The following is a 22374-nucleotide window of genomic DNA, read 5'->3' as shown; positions in this document are numbered from 1 at the left end:
TTTTCTTAAAATTTTTCCCCAAGGCACATATTTCCCATTAAATCTCATTCATGGAAATTCTTTGCTCCGTAATCTTACATTCACAAGAGTAAAGGTCGACCGATTACTGGATTTTACCGATACCGATAACTAGGTTGGGCGGTACCTGCCGATAACCGATTAATCAACCAATAGTTTTTAAAATACTGAATGAAAAAACTCGAGTAAAATATTGCTGAACGTGATTACAAAAATAAGCAGTACTGACTGTACCATGAAAATATACTGTACTTTTTTAAATGAAAAAATATATATAATAAAATCCTGTTTCGCGTGTGTAGTCTGACATTCATTCAATTCCCCCCTCACAACTTTAGTTCCTACCTGCAATTAGTTCCCATTTACTAGTTGATGAACATAAATGGACACAAAAAAAACTTGGTGTCCGTGGTTTCATCTTATCCTGTCATATATGACCTCTCAGTGAATGTGTTTAGAGACATTCCGAAGAAAAATAATGCTTTTAAGGTAATAGCAGAGATCGCTAGTGCGTGTACGTTCCTAGTACAGGTATCTGCTTTCGAAACCAGTATGGGGTCAAACACGTAAATCAATCAACCAATCTCAGTACTGATTAGTGCATTATTTATTTTGCTTTAGAAGCTATCTATAGCTACGACTGTTTGTCATTGTAATGCTGCACAGTGCCTACAAATAAGCAGTAACAATGCCCACAAGCGACATGAGTGCGAACGTAGCATAATGCCTAGCCAACTGTTCATTGTTGCTAACTTTTAAAAAAAAATAATAATAATGTGTATATATATATATATATATATATATATATATATATATATATATATATATATATATATATATATATATATATATAATATTCTGTTCATTGTCAGTTTTAGAAGTTGGTAGTTATTGAGTATTACACAGTATGTTGTCCTGCTGAACTGAAGCCTTTCCTGTAATCTTTATCTTGATCCATGGAAAATATATGTCTATAGGCAACACTATTTAATTATGAGACCGTATAATAATATGTTTATAAGACTTTTTATAACTCGCTTTTTTGGTTGTTGTTCTTGTATCGCTGCCATTATGGTTATGTACTTTCCCTTCCTTCCTGTAACAGCTGAATTAGCATATCTACCCTAAAAACACATTTTGTCTGTTAAAGCTGGGGAGAGTGACTTTTGGCTGACCATTATAAAAATGAACGAGACTGTATGGCAATCAATATCATATTTTTATAGCCTGGGGGATTACATAACATGGTGTAATCATGTTCACCATAATGCTTTTGAGCTTTGTAAGTGGAAATTGTGCAAAATGGAGATTTAGTGTACAAACCACAGGAATTATCCTACCAGAGCGCAGTACAAGCAAACAGGTTTGCACAAGACAAAGGCGACTCGATGAAGGAGAGACGAGGAGGTCTGGAAAAATAGCAAAATAATACATTTGAATGGTCAGACACAATATCTCAGCAGAATACGGGAAGTTTATGGATTGAGCTAAAAATTCTCAGCAAGCCTAAAGAACTTTCTCTGCACTCCAGTTAAAATGCACATTTCGTGGGCATCCTCGCCACTGAAACACGATCCTGCGCCTGGCGCTCGCTTTTGTCTTATGGAGTCAGCACAGCAGGGGGGTTTATTGCACTCCACAATGGGATCCCTATCAGGTGTCTGTAAGCTGAGATCTAAGCACTGCCAGCCCGGCTAGTCCATGTCACCCAGCAACCACAAACGCCAGTCATCAAAGAAGTCGTACGTCGCATTAATTATTCATGAATGTCAAGCATTTGGAGAAAAAGGTGACGTAAGAAGTAGAACCGCAGGCACACTGAGAATACCCATCTGCCCCTGGCATCAAGAGTAGCGTTTGCGTTTGGCAAAATGGCGCCGGGGAAGAAAAGAGAAAACAGCTTGGAATCTTTTTGTTTCATCCGTACTGGAGAACAAACAGACGGGATTTGTCATGTGAAATGTAGGATTGACAGAGAACATCAAAATAAATCTGTTGGACTAGTCAGATTACATCATGTGAGAATCACAGATTTGTGATTCTCACATTTTATGAGTGTCAAAAGTGTTTGGCCAGAGAAAGAGAGTGGTTCTGATTTTCCTCTGCACAAAGAGGCCCTTAGTGTCTCAAGGCTACAGTCTTGTGGTCTTTCATCATTGTGGGTAGAGTGAATTCAGCCACAGACAATCTCTCTGGGAGTGCACTGCCAATCATTGTGACTGACTCTTACCACCACTGCAAACATGCAGCCCACAAAATGCTGTTTAATACACTGTCAATTCTATATCGTGATATTTTGATAGTATGATGTTCCAGAGTTGATCTGTTTTTTTTTTTTGGTTTTTTTTCTTTCGATGGAGAAATTGTTCTTGCCACTCTGGGCTTGATGTCCTTCAGTGTTAGTGTTTCAGTGACTCAGCTCCTGCCAGGCTGGATAATTGGCTGATGAGCCAAACAGATGTGTCAATACAAGGGAGAAAGCAACGACCATTCAGAGCTCTGCTTATTTAATGTATTTTGATATCTGGACAAAACAGCTGTTGAACACATTGATCTGCACTCGAGCTAGACATACACTTACTGGCCACTTTAACACAAACACATGTATCCTTGCATATTCATGAAGTTATCCAATCAGTTGGTAAATGCTAAATGGTCTGCACGTACATAACGCTTTTTTAACCTTAGCAGTTCTACAAAGCGCTTTGCACTGTTTCTTATTCACACTCACACACCAATGGTAGCAGAGCTGCCATGCAAGGTGCTAGCTTGCCATCAGGAGCAACTCGGGGTTCAGTGTCTTGCCCAAGGACACTTCGGCATGTGGAGTCACGTGGGCCGGGAATCAAAAGGCCAACCCTACGATTAGTGGACAACCCGCTCTACCACCTGAACCACAGTCGCCCACACAGTCAATCATGCAGAAGCGGCTCAATGCATAAATAATATACAAACATCCAGTGCGTGGCAATTCTGCAGACGGAATCGCATTGTAGATGAGAGAGGTCAGAGGAGAATGCTTCCAAATGACAACTTCCAATTATAACCACTCTTTGCATCCATGGTAAGCAGAAAAGCATCTCAAAATGCACAAAACGTCAAATCTCGAGGCAAAAGGGCTACAGCTGCAGAAGACCACGTCGGCATTCACGCCTGTCAGCGGCTACACTTGGCACGGGCTCAATGAACCAGTTGAAGATTGGAAAAACGATTGTCTGGCCTTTTTTCCAACTGGTGCTCCTATTACAGTGGCCAGTGACTGTAATCTGTTCTAGTTGGCACTGAGATGATTTGTTGTTTCTAATCCTTTCTGTTAAGTCAGTTGAGATTACAGACATACAGAAGGTAGGCCACTCCCATTCTTTAAACTCGGACACACCTGAACCCGAAAACCAGTCAGTCCTTCAGAGTGATGTCATTCTGCTCGTTACTGTCATACAAGTCCCACTAATGTTTTGTGTAAGTTTCTGGTTTTCACTGTCCCCTGAGAGCAGAGTCATCGTTTCCTTTCTGTGTGTGGAACGTGTAGGTTTTGAAAAAGCAACCCACTCTCAGGTCAGCATGAACCTGAAACTCAGGAGTGTGAGCAGGTGTGTTACAGGGTGGAGCAGTCACAAGCCTAACAAGTTAATGTTGACTTGGCTGATGCAATGCATTAAGCTCATGTATTTTAGCTATTCTGTGTGTGTGTGTGTGTGTGTGTGTGTGTGTGTGTGTGTGTGTGTGTGTGTGTGCGCACATAAGTTAAATGATGGTTAAATCTGGCCAGATGGCTGTGGGAGAGCTGTTTTTCCACTTGAGTGAATCACCAGTCTGCTGCTTAAGTGATTTCCGTCAGACGCAGTAGCTGCAAGGGCTATCACCGACTGCCTACTCAACTGAGGTTAATAAACTGTCAGTCCCTCTGTACACGCACACACATGCATTCAGTGCACTGCTGTCATCTTTACAATACATCCACGCACAAGCATCACCAACCGAGAATATATCACTTGTCCACCCACAACATGTGTGTTTAACGTCCTTCTAGACTTAAACCTGTTCTGAAGTGTGTGTTTTAAAGAGTTCACCCCAACTGTAATTTATGTTTACTAGAACATGAATCACAGTCAAAATTAGAGGTTGAGAGCAGTCACTCTGACAGGTGCAGCTTGCGAAATGGCATAGTTAGCGGCCATGAATCAAATAAATTATCCGCTCACTGATAGGGGGCTGATATGGGGCTTTTAACACCCGAGTAACGCATAACAAACATGCCAGCATTTGCTGAAGGTAGTAGTGAACTGACGGCTCAGTTTTCTTATCTCGGTCTCTCTCTGTCTTTGTGCTTGACCTGCCTTCTCTCCCACGCCCAATCTTTTTCAGAAGGAAAGCCATTATAGATGAGCTTGCATCATTTTTAAGGTGACTAGACTTTGACTTGACTTTGGGAGAGGCAGGAGGTCATATAATTGCAGTCAAATTCATTAGGTTACAATACATCCAGGATTAACTGAATATTAAGTTCCCAGAAAAAAAAAAATAGTTTCATCCACCAACAGCAATAACATATATTGTACAAAATGAATAGGTTGAGCATCTTAAACTTTAAGTTGTTGTCAGTTGTTGGCCAGACTCTCATTTAATTTGACGCTTCAAAAATTGACACTCCCACAGTCCAGGGTGACTGCTATAGGGTGCATAGGGCCAGATATGGTTCTATGAAGTTCGACAAGCTTGAGTGAACTCTGGGGCTGGCCTGCAAAATCACCAGACCTCAATCCCATAGAAAACCTGAACATACGGACATAACGTATATCTCCGATTTCATTTCCATCGTTAAAATTGTTCCGCCATCTTGAATTTTTCGTAAAACCTACTTTTGCGAACTAGTCCTAGGTTTTTCTTCCGATCAGGACCAAACCAGTGCCAAAAGATTCTATGGAGTCTCTTTATCAATAATTATCCAAAAAAGTTTGAACGTTCAACTCGAGGTAATGCTATTCTCTAATGGCAATGGCCTCTTTCAGCACGATAAATGTTGCAAAAATTGTTCAGGAATGGTTTGAGGAACTATTTAGTTCAAGGTTTTGACTTGGCCTCGAAGTTCCCCAGATCTCAATCTGATCAAGCATTTGTCAGACGTGCTGGACAAACAAGTCCAATCCATGGAGACCCCACCTCGCACCTTACAGGACCTAAAGGACCTGCTGCTAAGGTCTTGGTGCCAGATACCACAGCACATCTTCAGGGGTCTTGTGGAGTCCATGAGTCAATGGGTCAGAGCTGTTTTGGCAGCACTGTTGAGACCTACACAATATTAGGCAGGTGGTTTTAATGTCCATGTTAAAATGTTAAAACATTAGGGGAGATATCGAAAACTCACCACGGGTCCAATACTACAACGTGGTACAAAAGGTTCAATTAAATCAAATAGGCTTAGCTATTTTTATTAGTAATATCTACTCAATGTCCATCATACTCGTTATATCTGTAAAATGTTCTTACCAGATTGTTTCGGAATTGAGTATGTAATACTACACGAAATGTCGGTATCATGACAACACTAATACAGAAAACATAATCCACAACCTGGAGAGTAAAATGCAATGTAGAATATCATTTTGTTTGATAGGAATTTGATGATAAATTCTTATCATGCATCGGTAAGGAAAACCTCCTCAAGATGGACTCGAGGAAGTCACCTTGTAGAAGAATTAAATCTCCTCTAACTGTGGTTAAGGAATAAAAGTTAAGAGATCGGAATGGGTGGAAACGTGTTAGCAATCGATCAGTAAAGAAGGAGTAGGAGCTTCTACTTGCATCTCTCAGGATAATGAGTCTTTATTGGTCACATATACATATGCACAGTGAAATTCTTTTCTTCGCATATCCCAGCATGTAAGGAGGTTGGGGTCAGAGTGCAGGGTCAGCCATGATACAGTGCCCCTGGAGCAGAGAGGGTTAAGGGCCCAGTGGTGGCAGCTTGGCAGCACTGACTACGTTTACATGGACAGCAGTAATCTAATTATTGACCTTACTCTGAGTAAGATAATAATGTGATTAAGGTGTTTACATGAGTCGCTTTTAGAATACTCCTGTCATGTTCCCGTTTTACATGTTTTAGAACATAATTAGATTAACAGCCCGTGTCATTATGTCACCACGCCACGCCGTCCCTCCAGAATTTCACGTATCAACATACAGTTCGTCTTCATTATGGTACCGTATACAGTTTTGGGTGTTTTTATTTAAAAAATTTTTACGGACGCTTTAAGTGCAGTTAATTATTTGTCATGCTATATGCGCTAATTGACAACTGCTTGAAGTCGTGGGCTGCGTCTCAAACCGCGTACTTACCGTCTATATAGTAGCTGAGATACATGTATTTTTCCCCACTACAGGCCTATAGTAGGCAAGTATGCAGTTTGGGACGCAGCCGAACTCTCTTGTTCGCCGTAAAATGTTGAGAACTGCCGTGTGTGATCGTGTCCTGTCGCAAAATGTGGTGAAAACTCTCACACGACATTCATAATGTGATTAAGGTGTTTACATGTTTCTAATACATGTCCATAATGCGACTAAAACAGGAGTACTCCACCTGTCTTAATTCGATTAGAGCTTAATTCGAGTATGACCTTAATTAGATTAAGGTAAGTAAAAATTGCTGTTTACATGGTAGTTTCTTAATCAAAGTATGGTCTCAATCGGGTTAAGAGTGGATTATTGTTGTCCATGTAAACGCAGCTACTGAGGCTTGAACCCCTGACCTTTCGATCAGTAACCCAGCGCCTTAACCACCAAGCCACCACTGGATGAGAGGAGTAGGTTCCAGATCCCATGATTGGGGTAATAAGAAAGGGAAGACGTATTGTACATTACTCCTATAAGTTGATCTTTGGGTAACATTATATTCTAGGCAGTGCTCAGGTTGGTCTAACTAGTGTACATGGTCATGAGACTGTAGTTCTTGAGACACCAGCAACTCTGTCATCTACATATTGGTCTGACGACATGATTCCGGCTAGTGGCGTGGAGACAAAAGCAATATCTTGGTTAAAATCTCTCTATGATCTCTGCTGTCCTAAACAGGAAGTCTTAAGCTGAGAGAGTGCCTGAATCCTGTTAATAAATAACAACTAGATAATTAACATGCTTTGAAATGAAATCATGACCATCCTCAAAACAGTCCCCGAATGCAGCTTTAATTATTTTACTGAAAGCAATTTTAACTGTACAGCGCATGCATTCTTTTGTCATGACACGTTGTAAAGAATGTCACACCACAAACCATTAGACTGTTGTCAATCATCACTTGCAATGTAGGTTAGCTAGCAGTTAGACTGATGTTACTGTCAACATGTAACATCTAACTGTCTGTTGGCTGAACAATTCAATGCTCTTGCTGTTTTTGGGTGGTGACAGCTCTCGGTGGAAGATTTAAAGGCTTTTTTTTTGTGTTTATTCTCGTCTGATATTGATGTATTTTCACCAGTGCGTTGGCAAACAAAAGGGACCCTCTGTGTTTTGAATATTTATATTATAATCTAGTTGCTGATCCGACGGATGGTGTTCTGCCTCATTAGTGTCACGAGCCACGCTGCACTGAGAACCTCCATGAGAAAAGCCTGTTTGTTGTTGTTGTTATCTTGATGAGGAAATCTGCTGAATCTGTTCTGCCTCAGTGTGTTACACAGATGCAATGCCAGGACAGCTCACCCTGTGGAGTACACACTTCCTTTCTCTGCGTCTCTTCTTTACTTTCCCGTCCACTCCCATCTCTCGTCTTGTCATCTTAGAAAACAGACTTGCTCTTATGAATATAGTTCCTGAAGGCCTCTGTCTGCTCACTGTTTCTTTAGTTCATACATTCTTTCATCCTTTGTTTCTTTCTGTATCATTCTCCTCTCGCCTCCTCCCCCATTCTCCTCACAAAGCCCAGGCTTGACTGTCCCAGGCTGGACGTAGGCCAGCGCTCAATGGCCTGTGGCTCCTTTTATTCGTTCTTGGGTTGTACAGACAGGTTTATAGTCGAAGACTTCTCTTCCTCTCTCTCTCTCACTCTCACTGGCAGTACAGAAGGTTTCACCATACATTTCTTTGTATGGGTTTAGTAAAAACAATTTGTCGCACAGCTGTTTTTTTTTTTTTTTTAAGGCAGTGTCTGTTGTATACGTGTTGCCAGATTGGTGGTAATAAATTGGTCTAAGTCTTACCCAGGCTGACATCATACTTCTGGTTAAGCATGGTAATTTAATCCTTACTAAGGATAGCAACAGCTTGTATGTAGGCAGATAAAACCTGTTTATTTTCTGAAAATACCACTCTAGCTGGGTTATCAGGTGACGTCATGAGGCACCCATTATACCCAACTTGAAATTGCATTAGCATTTGTAATGGCCTTATGTCAGAAATACCTCTCACAGACCCATGAGCGGTTAGTGTAAGCACATCTAAATCGAGTTAGGTGTAACTTCCTTTTCAACGGTATTATATGACCGAGGTTTGCTCAGCAGTGATTCGCAGTCTGCAGCCGTCCAACAAAATCATCAGTATTCATCAGATCCAACAAAATCATCAGTATTCATCAAACGCACCATCACTTTTGTTTTTTCATATATCCTGTCTTAGACAAAAAGGCCTGTGACAGACCGAACTCCCTCACTTCCTTCTCAGCACTCAATGCCCATCTGTGTTCTCGCTCTTCCTCCCTCAGGACCAGTTTGAGAATCTCGACAAGCACACTCAGTGGGGCATCGACTTCCTGGAGCGCTATGCAAAGTTTGTGAAGGAACGGCTGGAGATAGAGCAAAACTATGCAAAACAGTTGAGGTGAGTATCCTATTAATGACCCAGCCTCAGCACATGACACACATGGGGTCGAGAGTGTACTAATGCACATAATAATAATGATTTCCTGGCATTTTAATTCAGTCAATAGTGGGCTGCGCTTAACCCCGTGTTATCGTCGTTCTAAGCCCTGCTTTTAACTCTTAGCGTTTTACATTATGAAACCCTACTCCGGTTTCAGGTGCTTTACACATACATTATGTGTGTGTGTGTGTGCACAGTAAAATAAAATCCCCGAAAGCCCCTTTCAAGTTGTCATAAGCCATGTCCCCATTTCCCTCCGAACCAAAAGGGAATTGTTAGACTGCGTTTGGGGGGGGGGGGGGGGGGTCTTTTTCTTGGCTTTGTGCATCTCAGGAGGCTTAAGACAGCCAAAGAGGATTTTTCTCACGACAAGGCATTATTTAAACCGGTCACACGCTGTATTTATCCAATCGTGGTTGTTGACACTGCAAATATGCAAATAAGAACGTTAACCCAGGGTTTAGGAATGTACAGTATGAAACGTCAGATCACGAATACGCAGGATTTATTGTTAACCCCAGGTAAAGTATGAGCAGTGTGAAACATGAATCAGGATCACCCTGGACTCTGTTTACCCGGGGTTTGAAAAGACCTAATGTCATAAAAAGGACAATTTTCAATGATAGACGAAATATTGTTAAATATTTAATGTTTGCATGTCCTATTCATTAAGTCCATTTTAATTATGATGATAATTTTTAAGATTGCCAGTCATTATTATGCCTGCAGCATAGTTTTTTATTTATTTATTTATTTTTTGACAAGCTCACAAGACAGAAGGTTCTCTGATTTAAAGTGCCAGTCAGCCACTTTCCTACAGAACACTGTGCAACATTTGTTTCTCTCGTTTTCACATCTGTCTGGCACGTATTTCAACATGCTACTCTTTGTAAAAAAAAAATAATAATAATAATAATAATAATGTTGCAATCTACAATATGTTGTGTGTTTTGTTTTTTTAATTAAAAATGCGGGGGGGAAACGTTATTGAAAAATACGGTGGACAATACACAATGTTCCTGAGTTGCTGTGAGGCGCGCTGGGAATCCTAGAGTAGAAACTCGTGTCGTTTCAGTCGGATTCGAATCAACACACCAGCTCAGATTTGAGCTGCGTCACAACACCTGCAAGAAGGGCAAAGACCAAAGACCCGGCCTTTAATCAAAATGATGTCATAGGCGTCCTAACAGAGAAATCTCTCCCCTTCAGTTATCTTCGAGCTAGATATCTTGTGGTAATCAGCCTTTAGAGTGCACCCAGAGGCCCACAGACCACTTATAAACTCGCTCAGCAGTCCTGTACTAGGAGACTGAGAGAAGGCTTCATCTTTGAGTCTTCAAGCTACTTGTCTTCAAGCTACTGATTTCTTGCTGAATGTATTACTGCGTCTTGCAGCCGTGGGATTTATCATTTGTACAGCACTTCGAACAATAGATGATCACAGAAATGAACGCAAAATCGAGGAAACGCGGCAGTATTCACAGGAGCTTGCAGTTTTTCAAAATGACAGCGGTTTTTCCGCAGATTTGGGCCAAGACGCACCATGTCAATTCCGAAAGACCATTCCGTGCAATTGCGATTTCGTCGGAAAAAAGCACGAAAAAACAAATTTTGAAAAAAGCGGCTGCAAAATCGAGTGTTTTTGGCCACGACAATCACAATAAAAAAGAAAAACTCTGCGAAATCCTGTACGGACTGACAAGGTCACAACACAGCTTTATAGAAATCCGGTTATAGGTTTCGATAACTAACGAGCAATCCAGAGACGGCAATGGCAAGGAAAAACTCCCTGAGACGGCATGGGGAAGAAACCTTTAGAGAAGCCAGACTTGAAAGGGAACCCGTCCTCATCTGGCTGACACTGGATAGTGTGATTATATAACCCGCACTGTGTTGAAGAGCTCAGCACAGCCCACCATACAAAACGTTCAACTGCAAGTCGCTCGCAGTAGCTTTTTTTTTCCTATCCAGAAATCTTCCATCCACCAGCTTTAGTAAAACTGCAAGGTGTTTAATATTCGACGTTAAATGCGTTCGCACTGCATGCTTGATAAACCAGAGAAAATGATAGCTGAGGTTGTTTGTAGATCTAACTCCTCCACAGCAAGAATCAGATATTCTGTCGTAGAGGGAATAAACTGCGCTTTCACGTGATGAAAAAAATCAAAGAATCGATCGCATGCCTTAAATCTGCTCCAGGAGATGAGTAGAGCCGCAGCTGTGGCCTCCCCATCTCCTCTCGTCCTCCCCTCCTCTCTGCGTTGCTTTTAAGGATGTAAGGCCTCCCGCCCTCCCTCTAGGATTTCCACTGTTGCCTGGATACAGCACTCTGGATACAGAGTGCCCGCTCAGCCCTCCTAATGTCTAGGATAGTCATACTGTGGCAAAACACACACGTCATTATACGGGAGATCAGAGGCCTATGTTAAAGACACTGCCGGATACACACCTGCCGCTGGGACAAACCCAGTTAAGGGACAGTCGCTGATATTCCCAGAAGAGAGTTTTTTAAAATATCTATATCTATCTATCTATCTATATATATATATATATATATATATATATATATATATATATATATATATATTTATATTTATATTTATATTTATTTATTTATTTATTAAGGGAAATTTCCATTCTAAACTAAAAACTCAAAGTAATAGCATACGGACTGACAATGAATATTAATTTATCCTTAGAATGACATTTAATCATTACAAGATGGACTGCAGTGAATATTTGAGCCCTTTAACTTTTCTATTCAGTTTTTTAGGTCCACCTACTATATACACACACACACACACACACACACTCGGTAGGTGATTACTGACCTATATCCTGTCCATAAATATTCAGCAAACAGTACTCCCTTGATCTGACGCTTGCTGGCTAAAGGGTACTTCGCACAAATTACGCAAGAAAAAAGACACGCTATTGTCTCTAACTGCGTTCCTATGTGGGAGACTAACAAGGAAAGTATGAGTAATAAAGTGGCCAGTGCAGCGGTGTCTGATTATATCTTTTATTCATATCTGCCTAGATTCAACAAACAACCAGAGAATGGAAGAAAAACCCTATCATCCGTTGGGTTTCGCAAATGAAAAGGTGTCGAAGCTGAACTACGCGATCTGGCTGTCTGTAGAACTATTTTTACTAGACTGATTGATTGATTTGTGTGCATGGTCAACAGGCAGTCTTTTCCGAATCAGGAACGTGCAGATATGTGAAGACACTGACAAAACCAAGCAAAATAAAGTACAGCATAAAGCCGGTATAAACTATATAGCCATAAGTATGTGGACCCCTGAATATCACACCTACACGTGGGCCTTCGCCAAACTGTTACCACCAAGCTGGAAGCCTGGAATTGTATAGAATGCTATAACATTAAGATTACTGAAACGAAGAGGCCCAAACGTGTTCCAGCATCACAATGCCTCTGTGCACAAAGAGGTCCATTAAGACATGGTTTTCCAAGCTTTGAGTGGCCTGCACAGAGCCCTGACGTCAACACCACTGAACACCTTTGGGATGAACTGGAATACTGACGGAGTCCCAGGCCTCTCGTCCGACATCAATACCTGACCTCGCTAATGCATGCATTACAAAATCTAGTGGAAAGCCTTCCCAGAATAGTGGAGGATATTTTAACATAAAAGGGGGACTAAGTATTGAATGGGATGTTCAACTAGGCTGTGACGTTGTGGCCACATGCTAGCACAACATAGTCACATTAAAGTTAAACCAAGAGAAAGAAAGGAGGCTAGACAGACATAATGATAATTTTTTCCCCGGTTGTTAGGAGAGAACGCCACGTCTCATAACCCGAAACCCCATGCCACATGGGAAAGCATACAGTAAATGGTCGTCCCTTCCACAGAAATTCAGTCGTTCATTTCCTTCCTGTATAACTGTGTGCTTAACTAGCTAACTAGCTTGAGGTTGATTTACATTAGGTTAGCTACCACTTTTTAATCTAGTCAACATCGTACTTTTCATACATTTACCATTTATCACTTGTGTCGTCGCGAATAAAAAAACGTCCTCTTACTTTCTCGTGAAGTTAACAAACAGACCGAATTTATCTCGTTACTGAAAAACAGCCAAACGTAATATTATGTAGCTGAAAACATAGCTGTATCACCTCTAACTGTTACAAACTGACACTGGAGACTCGAGGATTTTAAATGATTGTTCCTTTAGAGGAACAATACCTTCACCATACCAGTGATTTAGTATTTGTTTCTTATTATATATTAGATTATATAGATCATCTGATAGACAAGTCCTTGTGAGTGACTTGTTACGGTGGAAAGCGTTAACGCGTTACAAGGATCACGTTAATATAAACCAGTGAGTTTGAATTCGAAAAGTAAACACCACTTTCTGACCGATCATATCTGAGCATTCGAGAGTGCTGTGGTACATTTTAGTTTTAAGGATGCTGTATAGATCTTCTCGTTTGGAGGAATTTATTATTTTTTGAATCAGTTTCGTGCTGATTCTGATCTCACACCTTGTTCACACGCTTCCACACACATGATGTGGTGCCGTAAATCTTTTCGTTATAGACGATCTGAACGTAATGAGGAAGTGTGGTGGTCCTCGTCAGTGGAATAATCATAGCTGTGCTCTGTAGGGAGAAGCGTTCACTTTGACCTGTTTATATGTCTGTGCGTTAGAGGAAGTGTGTTTATTGGAAGTACATTGTGGCATTTAGGTGGGAGGAAGAGAACTCGTGTAATCCCGCCCCCGCCCACACACACACACGCACGTACGCACACACACACGCGTGCACACACGCACGACAACCCTCTTCATGTCCCTCATGAAAGGAACGTGCCTAAACACAGCAGGCCCGCTTCCCTCAAGAGCTCTTATTTATCAGAAATCTATCTCTTCTCCTCAGGTTTTTAGGAAGAAGTAGGACAAAGGGAGGGGAAATTAACATAGTGTTGGGTTTCCCTCTTGTCTTTGACCTAGTTTAGCACTCTCACTGTTTACTCTTACTTCTTTTATGTCCATGGTGTATGGTTTTGATGTTCTTGCTCTAATTGTTGACCAACAGGAGCCTGGTGAAGAAGTATTGCCCTAAGCGCGCCAAAGATGATGAGCCCAGGTACGTTTTTCTTGTAACGTTAACGTTATTTTTGCTGTGATTCTGCCCTCAAACCACTTCCACACACTCCTACACTCACACACACACACCCTGCGGCATTAGCACGTTAAATAATTATTTTAGCAGGCAGACACATTCTTGCCAATTATTCTGTCCCTATAAAACGGAATGTTCCAGTTATTAAGGTCTTTGCCGTGACTGTCGTATTTTCTAATTAAATCCCGTGCACTGCACTTTTCCAGCTCAGAATGTGGATCTGGAATCCTGTGTGGACTCAGGACATGGTTTACTGCGGCATCTCACAGTTAGATCGTTTGTAAAAGAAGAAGAGCTATCATCTGTGGCCTTTATTTGACATGGACAGGACCCGACAGCGTTTTGATGAATGTCGAGTTCCCTGTCGCACCCCGTCATGGCATGTGCCTTCCTGTTGTTTACCGCCAACACAGTGTCTAGTGGAGGCCTTCGTGCCACGCTGTAGTCCATCAGCGAGCCGTGTGCGAGAGTTCAGAGCTCAGCTGTAGACAGGGCAGGGAGTATCGGCTGGCCGCCGCTTCAGGAGCCTCCCGTTTGCTTTAATGAATTCCATTAGACACGCATCATTACCCAAGGAGCGCTCCTGTCTTTAGAACATTCCATCCCAAGCTACTGGAGCGGGAGGGATATCAAGAAGGCTCAATTTTGATAAAGCATACACGCGGCTTCCTCCAGAACGCCTTCCTCCCTACAGGGTTGTGTGTGGGGGGGGGGTGGGGGGGCTTTTAATAAAATGAGCAGGTCACGCTTGTCTGCCTGGCGGTCAATCACCATCAACAGACTCCAGTCCTTAAGAGCATATGCTGCAATAAACTGTGTGTGTATTTGTGTCTGTGTGTGTCTGTGTGTGTGTATTTGTGTCTCAGTGTGTATATATGTCTGTCTGTGTTTCATCTCTGTGTGTGTGTGTGTGTGTGTGTGTGTATTTGTGTCTCAGTGTGTATATATGTCTGTCTGTGTTTCATCTGTGTGTGTGTGTGTGTGTGTGTGTGTATTTGTGTCTCAGTGTGTATATATGTCTGTCTGTGTTTCATCTGTGTGTGTGTGTGTGTGTGTGTGTGTGTGTGTGTATTTGTGTCGTGTTGTGTTTGTGTCTCAGAGTGTATATATGTCTGTGTTTCATCTCTGTGTGTGTGGCTGTGGCTGTGTGTAGTGTTGTGGTGTGTTTGTGTCTCAGTGTGTATATATGTCTGTCTGTGGTTCTCTGTGTGTGTGCACGTATCTGTGTGTATGTTGTTCTGTTTGTGTTGTGATGTGGGTCAGTCCCTGTGTTTGTCGGTGTTTTCGTCAGTCTGTGCGTGTACGTGTTTGTCTCTGTTTTTTTGTGTGTGTGTGTGCGCGCACGTCTGTCTGCCTGTGAAACCATTCACAGTTGGAGCATAAGGGGATTTACATCTGATTGTTTGGGAACACACACTGATTGTGTGTGTGTGTGTGTGTAAATAGCAGTGTGTAGAACTGAACAGAGTTGAGGTGTGAGTATGTGATGTGCATACTGAGTATTTCTGTCTCTAGTCAGCGAGATACAGTTCCTCTCATTGTTTTAAGTGCATTCACTGGAAAGCTCCCTGTGGTCTCTTCAGTTGTTTTGTAAAGAAACCGCGTACACAAAAGTGTTCCTTTTAATATGAAGCGTCGGGGGTTAATGGGGAAATTCTCTGCTGGTTACAAGTGCTGTAATGAAATGCTACGTGTCTGATATCTTTTTGATCAAAATGCTGAGTGACTGACCGAGCATGCGTTACTGGTTTGCAGATTTACGACATGCCTGTCATTCTACTCCATCTTGAACGAGCTGAACGACTACGCGGGTCAGCGAGAGGTCGTTGCCGAGGAGATGGGCCACAGGGTGTATGGCGAGCTGATGAGATACTCACAGGACCTGAAAGCTGAGAGGAAACATGTGAGTACCGGTTATTTTTTGCCATCTAGTAGGTGCTATGACCTTACACGTCACGTCATTGTATATGTTATGACATTTGGCTTTAGATTAATTGTAAAACTGACAGTTTTTATAGTAGACTCGTTACTCCAGCAGTTACAGGAAGGTTATGGGAAGGAACACCGACGGAGACTTGGCGCTAGGATAATATTAACCTTATTGTAGCAACAATCACGATCGAGACCAAGGGAACGAAATGGAAACGATACAGAGCTGATCTATAGCAACACTAACGGGACAAAAACTGCAGTAGGCTTTATCAGTAGGTGTCTCTAAAGTGATGTTTTAGAAGCAGTACAAATGTTATGTAATAATAATAATATATATATATATGACAATAAACCTGATTTGCAATGGGGGTTGAATAATTTCGATTGCAACTGTACTGCATTCAGCCTTTTATACAGACCGTTTTACAGAAGATTCTGATTGAGGTGTTTACATGAACGTTTTTATTCCGATTGACCAATTAATCAGTCGTGTTATTAACGGATTATTAGGCAGGATAGAGAGTAGTTTTGATTCATTTCTTCCACGGACCTTGAAGGATGGTGTGTCGAGTCGTGCCGTGAGACTCTCTACGAAGAATACGAAATTGCACAGACACAGTGGCACTGCTATAAATACTACATTTTAAATTTTTGGTGTCTTTTTTTTTTTTTTGTACAACATGATGTTCCCAAGCACACATTCCCAGTTTTCCTAAGAGACTGGTGGATGGAATCGCAAATACTCTGGTTGTAAACAGCATGTTGTGTGTGTGTGTGTGTGTGTGATGTGATGTGGTGTGCAGCACCTCCAGGAGGGACGGAAGACCCAGCAGTATTTGGAGCAATGCTTCAAACAGATGGACAATGTGAGTATTACATTATAGGTGCATGTGTGTGTGTTGCCTAGAGTAGCGGAGTGTGTGTGTGTGTGTGTGTGTGTGTGTGTGTGTGTGTGTGTGTGACTAACCTGCAGACTGTCCACCAGCTGGGACCGGGTCTCTCTCTCTCTCTCTCTCTCTCTCATTCATATTCATGCGTGGGTGAGTGACTGAGGGGGCGAGAGAGAGATTTTCAAATTGAAAATAATTCAATATACGTATGTTTAAAGGTCCAATTATGATATTTTGTGCATTTCTAAAGCGAATCACAGTGCATCTAGGGCTCACTTCTTTTTGCTATCCCTACACTTCACACATTCTGTTTACTCCATGACACACACACACACACAGTGTACAGAGTGCAATGTGGAGCAGTTAATATATACTGTAGTCAAACTGGATTGTTTTTGCAGCTTTATGATTAGTGCAAGTGCAAGCCAGCAACAGCTGAATCTTGCATCCAGAGTGGCCATGCTGTAATGCCTTAGGTATTCTTCTGTTGCACTGTCACAAAATTAAACACAGATGTTCTGACAAACTCCGATACAATGAATTTCTTTACCACGTTTCCTCCTTTGCTTGTCTGGTTGTGTACTGATGTACCTTGTATATCTATAAAACTATTACTTTGGATCCTTGTTTGTCATCCTTCGAGAGGGAGAAGCTCCTGATGTGAAAAGCAGGGAGTTGACTGCAGGCATCAGTGAGCAGTGATTTATTACTGCCTGTGGAATTGAATCATGTTTCAAATTCACCAACCTGAAATGTTGTCTGTGCGCGTTGTCTATGTGGATCGTCTCGGGTGAATGTGGCAGAGCAAGAAGAAGTTTGAGCGCGAGTGCCGAGAAGCAGAGAAGTCCCAGATTCTCTTTGAGAGGTTAGACAACGACATCAATGCCACAAAGTCCGAGGTGGAAAAGGTAAGCAAACAGCTGTCAGTTGTTATGGATTAGGCACACACACTTTCTGGTGATCTCACTGCTTGTCTAATAGGTTACAAATGCAGCATTTTGTTATTCCTATCATGTAGACTGGCCTGAGTTTGTTTTTTGTTGGTTTTTTTAAACATGTTTTTTAACGTTTGTGTCTAAATTTATTCATATTATGCTAACACAGTTTAAAGGAAGTCCTTTTTTTCCAGGCCAAGTCCCAGCTGTATATGAGAACCCACATGGCAGATGAGAGTAAGAATGAGTATGCAGCTCAGCTGCAAAACTTCAACGCAGAACAGTGGAAGCACTTCCATGTGGCCATCCCACAGATCTTCAAGGTAACTTTTCACTCTCCTGCTGTATTGTATTTCAGCAAATCACATAAAGTGGTAATATGGTGCCTTTTAGAATTCATAACTACTACAGAAAAGGTACTTGTGTGTCTAGTGTGTGTGTGTGTGTGTGTGTGTGTGTGTGTGTGTGTGTGCGTGTGCGTATACTTACTTGCATGTGCTTTCGCAGAATCTGCAGGACATGGATGAGCGCCGGACGGTGAAACTGGGAGAGACGTACCGGAGCTTTGCCGAGGTGGAGAGGAAAGTCATCCCGATCATTTCCAAGTGCTTAGAGGGCATGGTGATCGCCGCCAAAAATGTCGATGAGCGCAAGGTAGACAAATGAATATCTCCACTGCAAAACTACAGACAGATATAGATCATTTTTCCCTGTTGAGAATCTGTGTACAAACAACAAACACACGTCCTCCAGTTTGAAAGGCAAAGCTAGTGACACAGTGAACCAAATATTATTAATGATGCATTCAAATGACATTGTCTGCAAATTACGATTAAAGATTTGTGACATTATACTGCTGCAAACAGACTAAGCATTACTAGTATCGAATAAATCAAAGTAGGCAAAGAACGTTACCCACATTAGAGTTGTCACTAATATTTAGCAAAATTTTACATTTATTAGGCTCGAGATGTACATAAAAATCTGTCATCAACATTTTGTTGTATAAGCCCCTGTCCTTTAACGCACCAGGATTTCGTATTCACTATCAAGCCTTTTGAATAATTCATTAAGAAGTTCCAGTCAACCTGAAATGTTATGAATCAACCTGGAATTGGACGTGTGTCTATATTGTCTCAGCGCACTGTGAAGAGGATGGTTCGAGTGGCCAAAAAATCTCCAAGGATCACAGCTGGAGAATAGCAGAAGTTAGTTGTGTCTTGGAGTCAGAACGTCTCCAAAACGACAATCCGAAGTCACCTACATCACCACAAGCTGTTTGGAAGGGTTTCACGAAAAAAGCCTCTACTCTCATCCAAAAACAAACTCAAGCGTCTTCAGTTTGCCAGACACTTCAAATGGGATTGGGTTTTATGGTCAGATGAAACCAAAATACAGCTTTTTGGTAATAAACACCAGAGGTGGTTTTGGCGCACACCTTATGACCACGGTTAAATATGGTGGTGGCTCTTTAATGTTTTGGGGCTGTTTTTCTTGCAGAGGACCTGGACATTTTGTTAGGATTCATGGAATCATAGACTCTATCAAATATGAACAGATATTAAATAAAAACCTGACTGCCTCTGCCAGAAGGCTTAATATGGGCCATGGTTGGATCTTCCGGCAGGACAATGATCCAAAACATAAATCAAAATCAACACAAAAATGGTTTACTGACCACAAAATCAAGGTCCTGCCATGGCCATCCCAGTCCCCTGACTTGAACCCCATAGAAAACCTGTGGGGTGAACTGAAGAGGAGAGTCCACCAGCGTGGACCTCGAAATTTGAAGGATATGGAGAGATTCTGTATGGAGGAACGGTCTCAGATACCTTTCCATGTATTCTCCAACCTCATCAGACATTATAGGAGAAGACTCAGAGCTGTTATCTCAGCAAAGGGAGGTAGCACAAAGTATTGACTAAAAGGGTGCCAATAGTTGTTGCACACCTATATTTAACAATGGGTTTTCTTTGGGTTTTTTTTTTTTTGATAAACCTGTGTTTTGTTCGCAATTGTTTGATATATATGAGAGCAGAGTATTTTTGTGAATTTTTTGATCAAAAGGTTAAACAATAAAGACAAATTGTCACAGCTTTCTTTACTCATATATTTACCAAGGGTACCAATATTAGTGGAGGGCACTGTACATAGTGCACTATATGCCCAGTAGTCCATTTGTGATTCAGCCACTTCAGTTAATTGCCAGTTGGAAATGAACTACTCCACTGTGGTATAATTTAGGCCACACACATTAAATTTAATTCGAAAATAAGGAGTTAAATGAGAACAAATGTCTCAAAAAAATAAGCTGTAATTGACCTGCTTTTATTCAGACCTGGTTGTTCTACCTCATTTGACAAGATCATCTGACCAAAAGGTTCTTAGGACAGAATATTGCAACAGAGCCTAAACATTTCACGGTGGATTATGATAGGTAAATATTATGACAACTTGAACAGTAGAATTCACATTGGCAGCCCTACATCATTACATCTGAAGTACGAACGTGCTGTTCTGTCCGCTGTGGCATTTGTTTTTGTGTGTCCAAGTTGCTGAGGGGATGTTTCTACTAGCCTTGGATCATTTCTGGGAAGGAGTAGTCGAGGTATGATAAACATGGTCAGAAACAGTGATGAGGTTAGGGAGGAAGCCCAGCATCGTAGCCAGGATTGAACAGTCTTTCCCATGATGCTCCTTAAGCAGTCTTCAGCCTCTCATTTTCTTTTTAATTGGCTCAGTTTCACTCTGACTGTATACCTCCACCCACAGATTGGACTGCTTCCCTATACTGTCCACGGAGGAACATTTGAGTAATGATGACATGTTTGCAGTTTGCACTTGTATTCATGAGAGTAGCTCATCCTAATCCTGAGGGCGTTGTATCGTCCTCAAGAAGGGCTGCTTACATCGATGATCACATCCTTTTGCAGAACACCACACCTCTGTGAACGTGCACATTGCAGCGTGACTGATAATCAGGCACATATTACAGTACCTACTGTTTTGTACACTAATCATATCTTATTATTTTCAACATATGGCATTTGCCATCAAAATCTCTCACTTGTTTGAATTGCTTAATCAGTGTATAGTATTTTAATCTAATGTCTGTTTGACTCAGGACACATTAATCGTGGTGGAGTCATTTAAGTCTGGGTTCGAGCCACCGACTGACTTTCCCTTCGAGGACTTCAGTCAGAACATCCAGCGCACAGGGTCAGACGGCACCATCGGCACTCCTAAAAACGACCCAGGCAAACCCGACCCCAAACACGCGTTAGGAAAAACCAAGAACAAACTCTGGTTGTTTGGGAAAAAGCCCAAGGTAAGTCTTTTGGATCTATGCAGAATCACATGAACATGCTACCACACATATCTGGCTAACCTGAAAAATCACTAATGGCCATCCAGCTGTTGGCATGATGTTTTTAAATCAAGTGCACCTGCTTTCAGGGCAGCTTATATAAGCAAAGTCTTACAAGCCAGTACAAGACTTTAACCTGCCAGGGCTGTAAAAGGGTTTGACATGCAGTTAATCATTAACTTGTTATTTGTGGTATTAGGCCTCACACTGACGTGTTAACAGGCCTTTTGTGTTTCCATTCATATGAGTACTTGATTGTGTGACCAAGGTCAAATTTACTATTCATACTTTTTTTACTTCCAACCATTAATCATGCCCTTCATGTGAGAGTCATAATCACTCTTGACTCTCAGTAAGGTTAATTGTATGTCTTAATACATATTTAGTTATATAGCTGATTAACCATAAGATTCATTTGTTTGATTTGTGTTTGTTTCTTTTCTCTCTTTTTTTTTTGACAATTGGTGTTGTGTTTTGTTTTTTGTTGCCCCAGCTCCCCCCTTCTGCTCCTCCCCCACCCACTCCTAGTGTCCTTTCTGCCCATTTCCAGTCTCCTAAATTCCCCACTGAGCGAATAACGTACTGTCTCAATGAAATGAGAACGGTTACGTCCAAGATCCCAACATTCCGGGGTCTAAAGAGAGGGGTAAGAGATGATGGGTGTCTGGGTGCGCTTGTCTGCTCATCTGTGTGCGTTTGCGTGCATCCATGTGTGATTTTGCAGTGCTTTTGATAGTTTATTCCCATTTCCTGGTTTATCGTAATGCAATATTAAGCTTAGGAATAATGCATTTTTGCGGGTGATGCTTTTATTAGACTTATTTAGGCCCTTGACACACCAAGCTGACTGATGACTGTCAGATGATGGTGGATGAGCATTGTCTGTAATAGGGATGGGTGATTTCTTATTATTCTCAATATACTGGTAGAAATTCTCCCCACAATAAGAATGAGTCTCCCTGTGATAATAACGATAAAGCCTAGTTGATGACGTATTTGTGTGCGACGGCCTGCGACCCATTCACAGCTCACGTGCAGAGCGAGAACCAGTACTACGGAAGGCGGAACTGAATCTGAGGAGGAGTTTATCGCTAAACGAAGAGCTACTGTACCTCTACAATCTGGAACTGGGTTTGGTTACAGAAAATCAGTTTTACTTTTAGATCCATGTTTGTGTTTCTGAGGCTCTCAAGATCACAGTTATCACTTGTAGCCAAAAACAGT

At 41.6% G+C, this 22374-nt stretch overlaps 1 protein-coding gene across 3 annotated transcripts in view; it reads left to right on the top strand.

Annotated features, from left to right (window-relative positions):
* Window positions 1-22374, top strand: part of fnbp1l (formin binding protein 1-like) — a 59304-nt gene that overhangs the window by 30161 nt on the left and 6769 nt on the right. For 2 of the 3 annotated variants that reach the window (XM_053625325.1, XM_053625324.1), the window contains exons 2-9: window positions 8714-8829; window positions 13940-13990; window positions 15782-15929; window positions 16762-16824; window positions 17652-17756; window positions 17978-18106; window positions 18291-18437; window positions 20908-21111. In XM_053625325.1, coding sequence (XP_053481300.1) covers window positions 8714-8829; window positions 13940-13990; window positions 15782-15929; window positions 16762-16824; window positions 17652-17756; window positions 17978-18106; window positions 18291-18437; window positions 20908-21111 — 963 coding nt within the window. Of the gene's footprint in view, window positions 1-8713; window positions 8830-13939; window positions 13991-15781; window positions 15930-16761; window positions 16825-17651; window positions 17757-17977; window positions 18107-18290; window positions 18438-20907; window positions 21112-21643; window positions 21797-22374 lie in introns of all 3 variants that reach the window. The other variant, XM_053625326.1, reaches the window with a different exon arrangement.

This window comes from Ictalurus furcatus, chromosome 5 (assembly GCF_023375685.1).
Source record: "Ictalurus furcatus strain D&B chromosome 5, Billie_1.0, whole genome shotgun sequence".
Lineage (NCBI taxonomy): Eukaryota > Metazoa > Chordata > Actinopteri > Siluriformes > Ictaluridae > Ictalurus > Ictalurus furcatus.
This window is presented reverse-complemented; position numbering and strand designations above follow the sequence as displayed.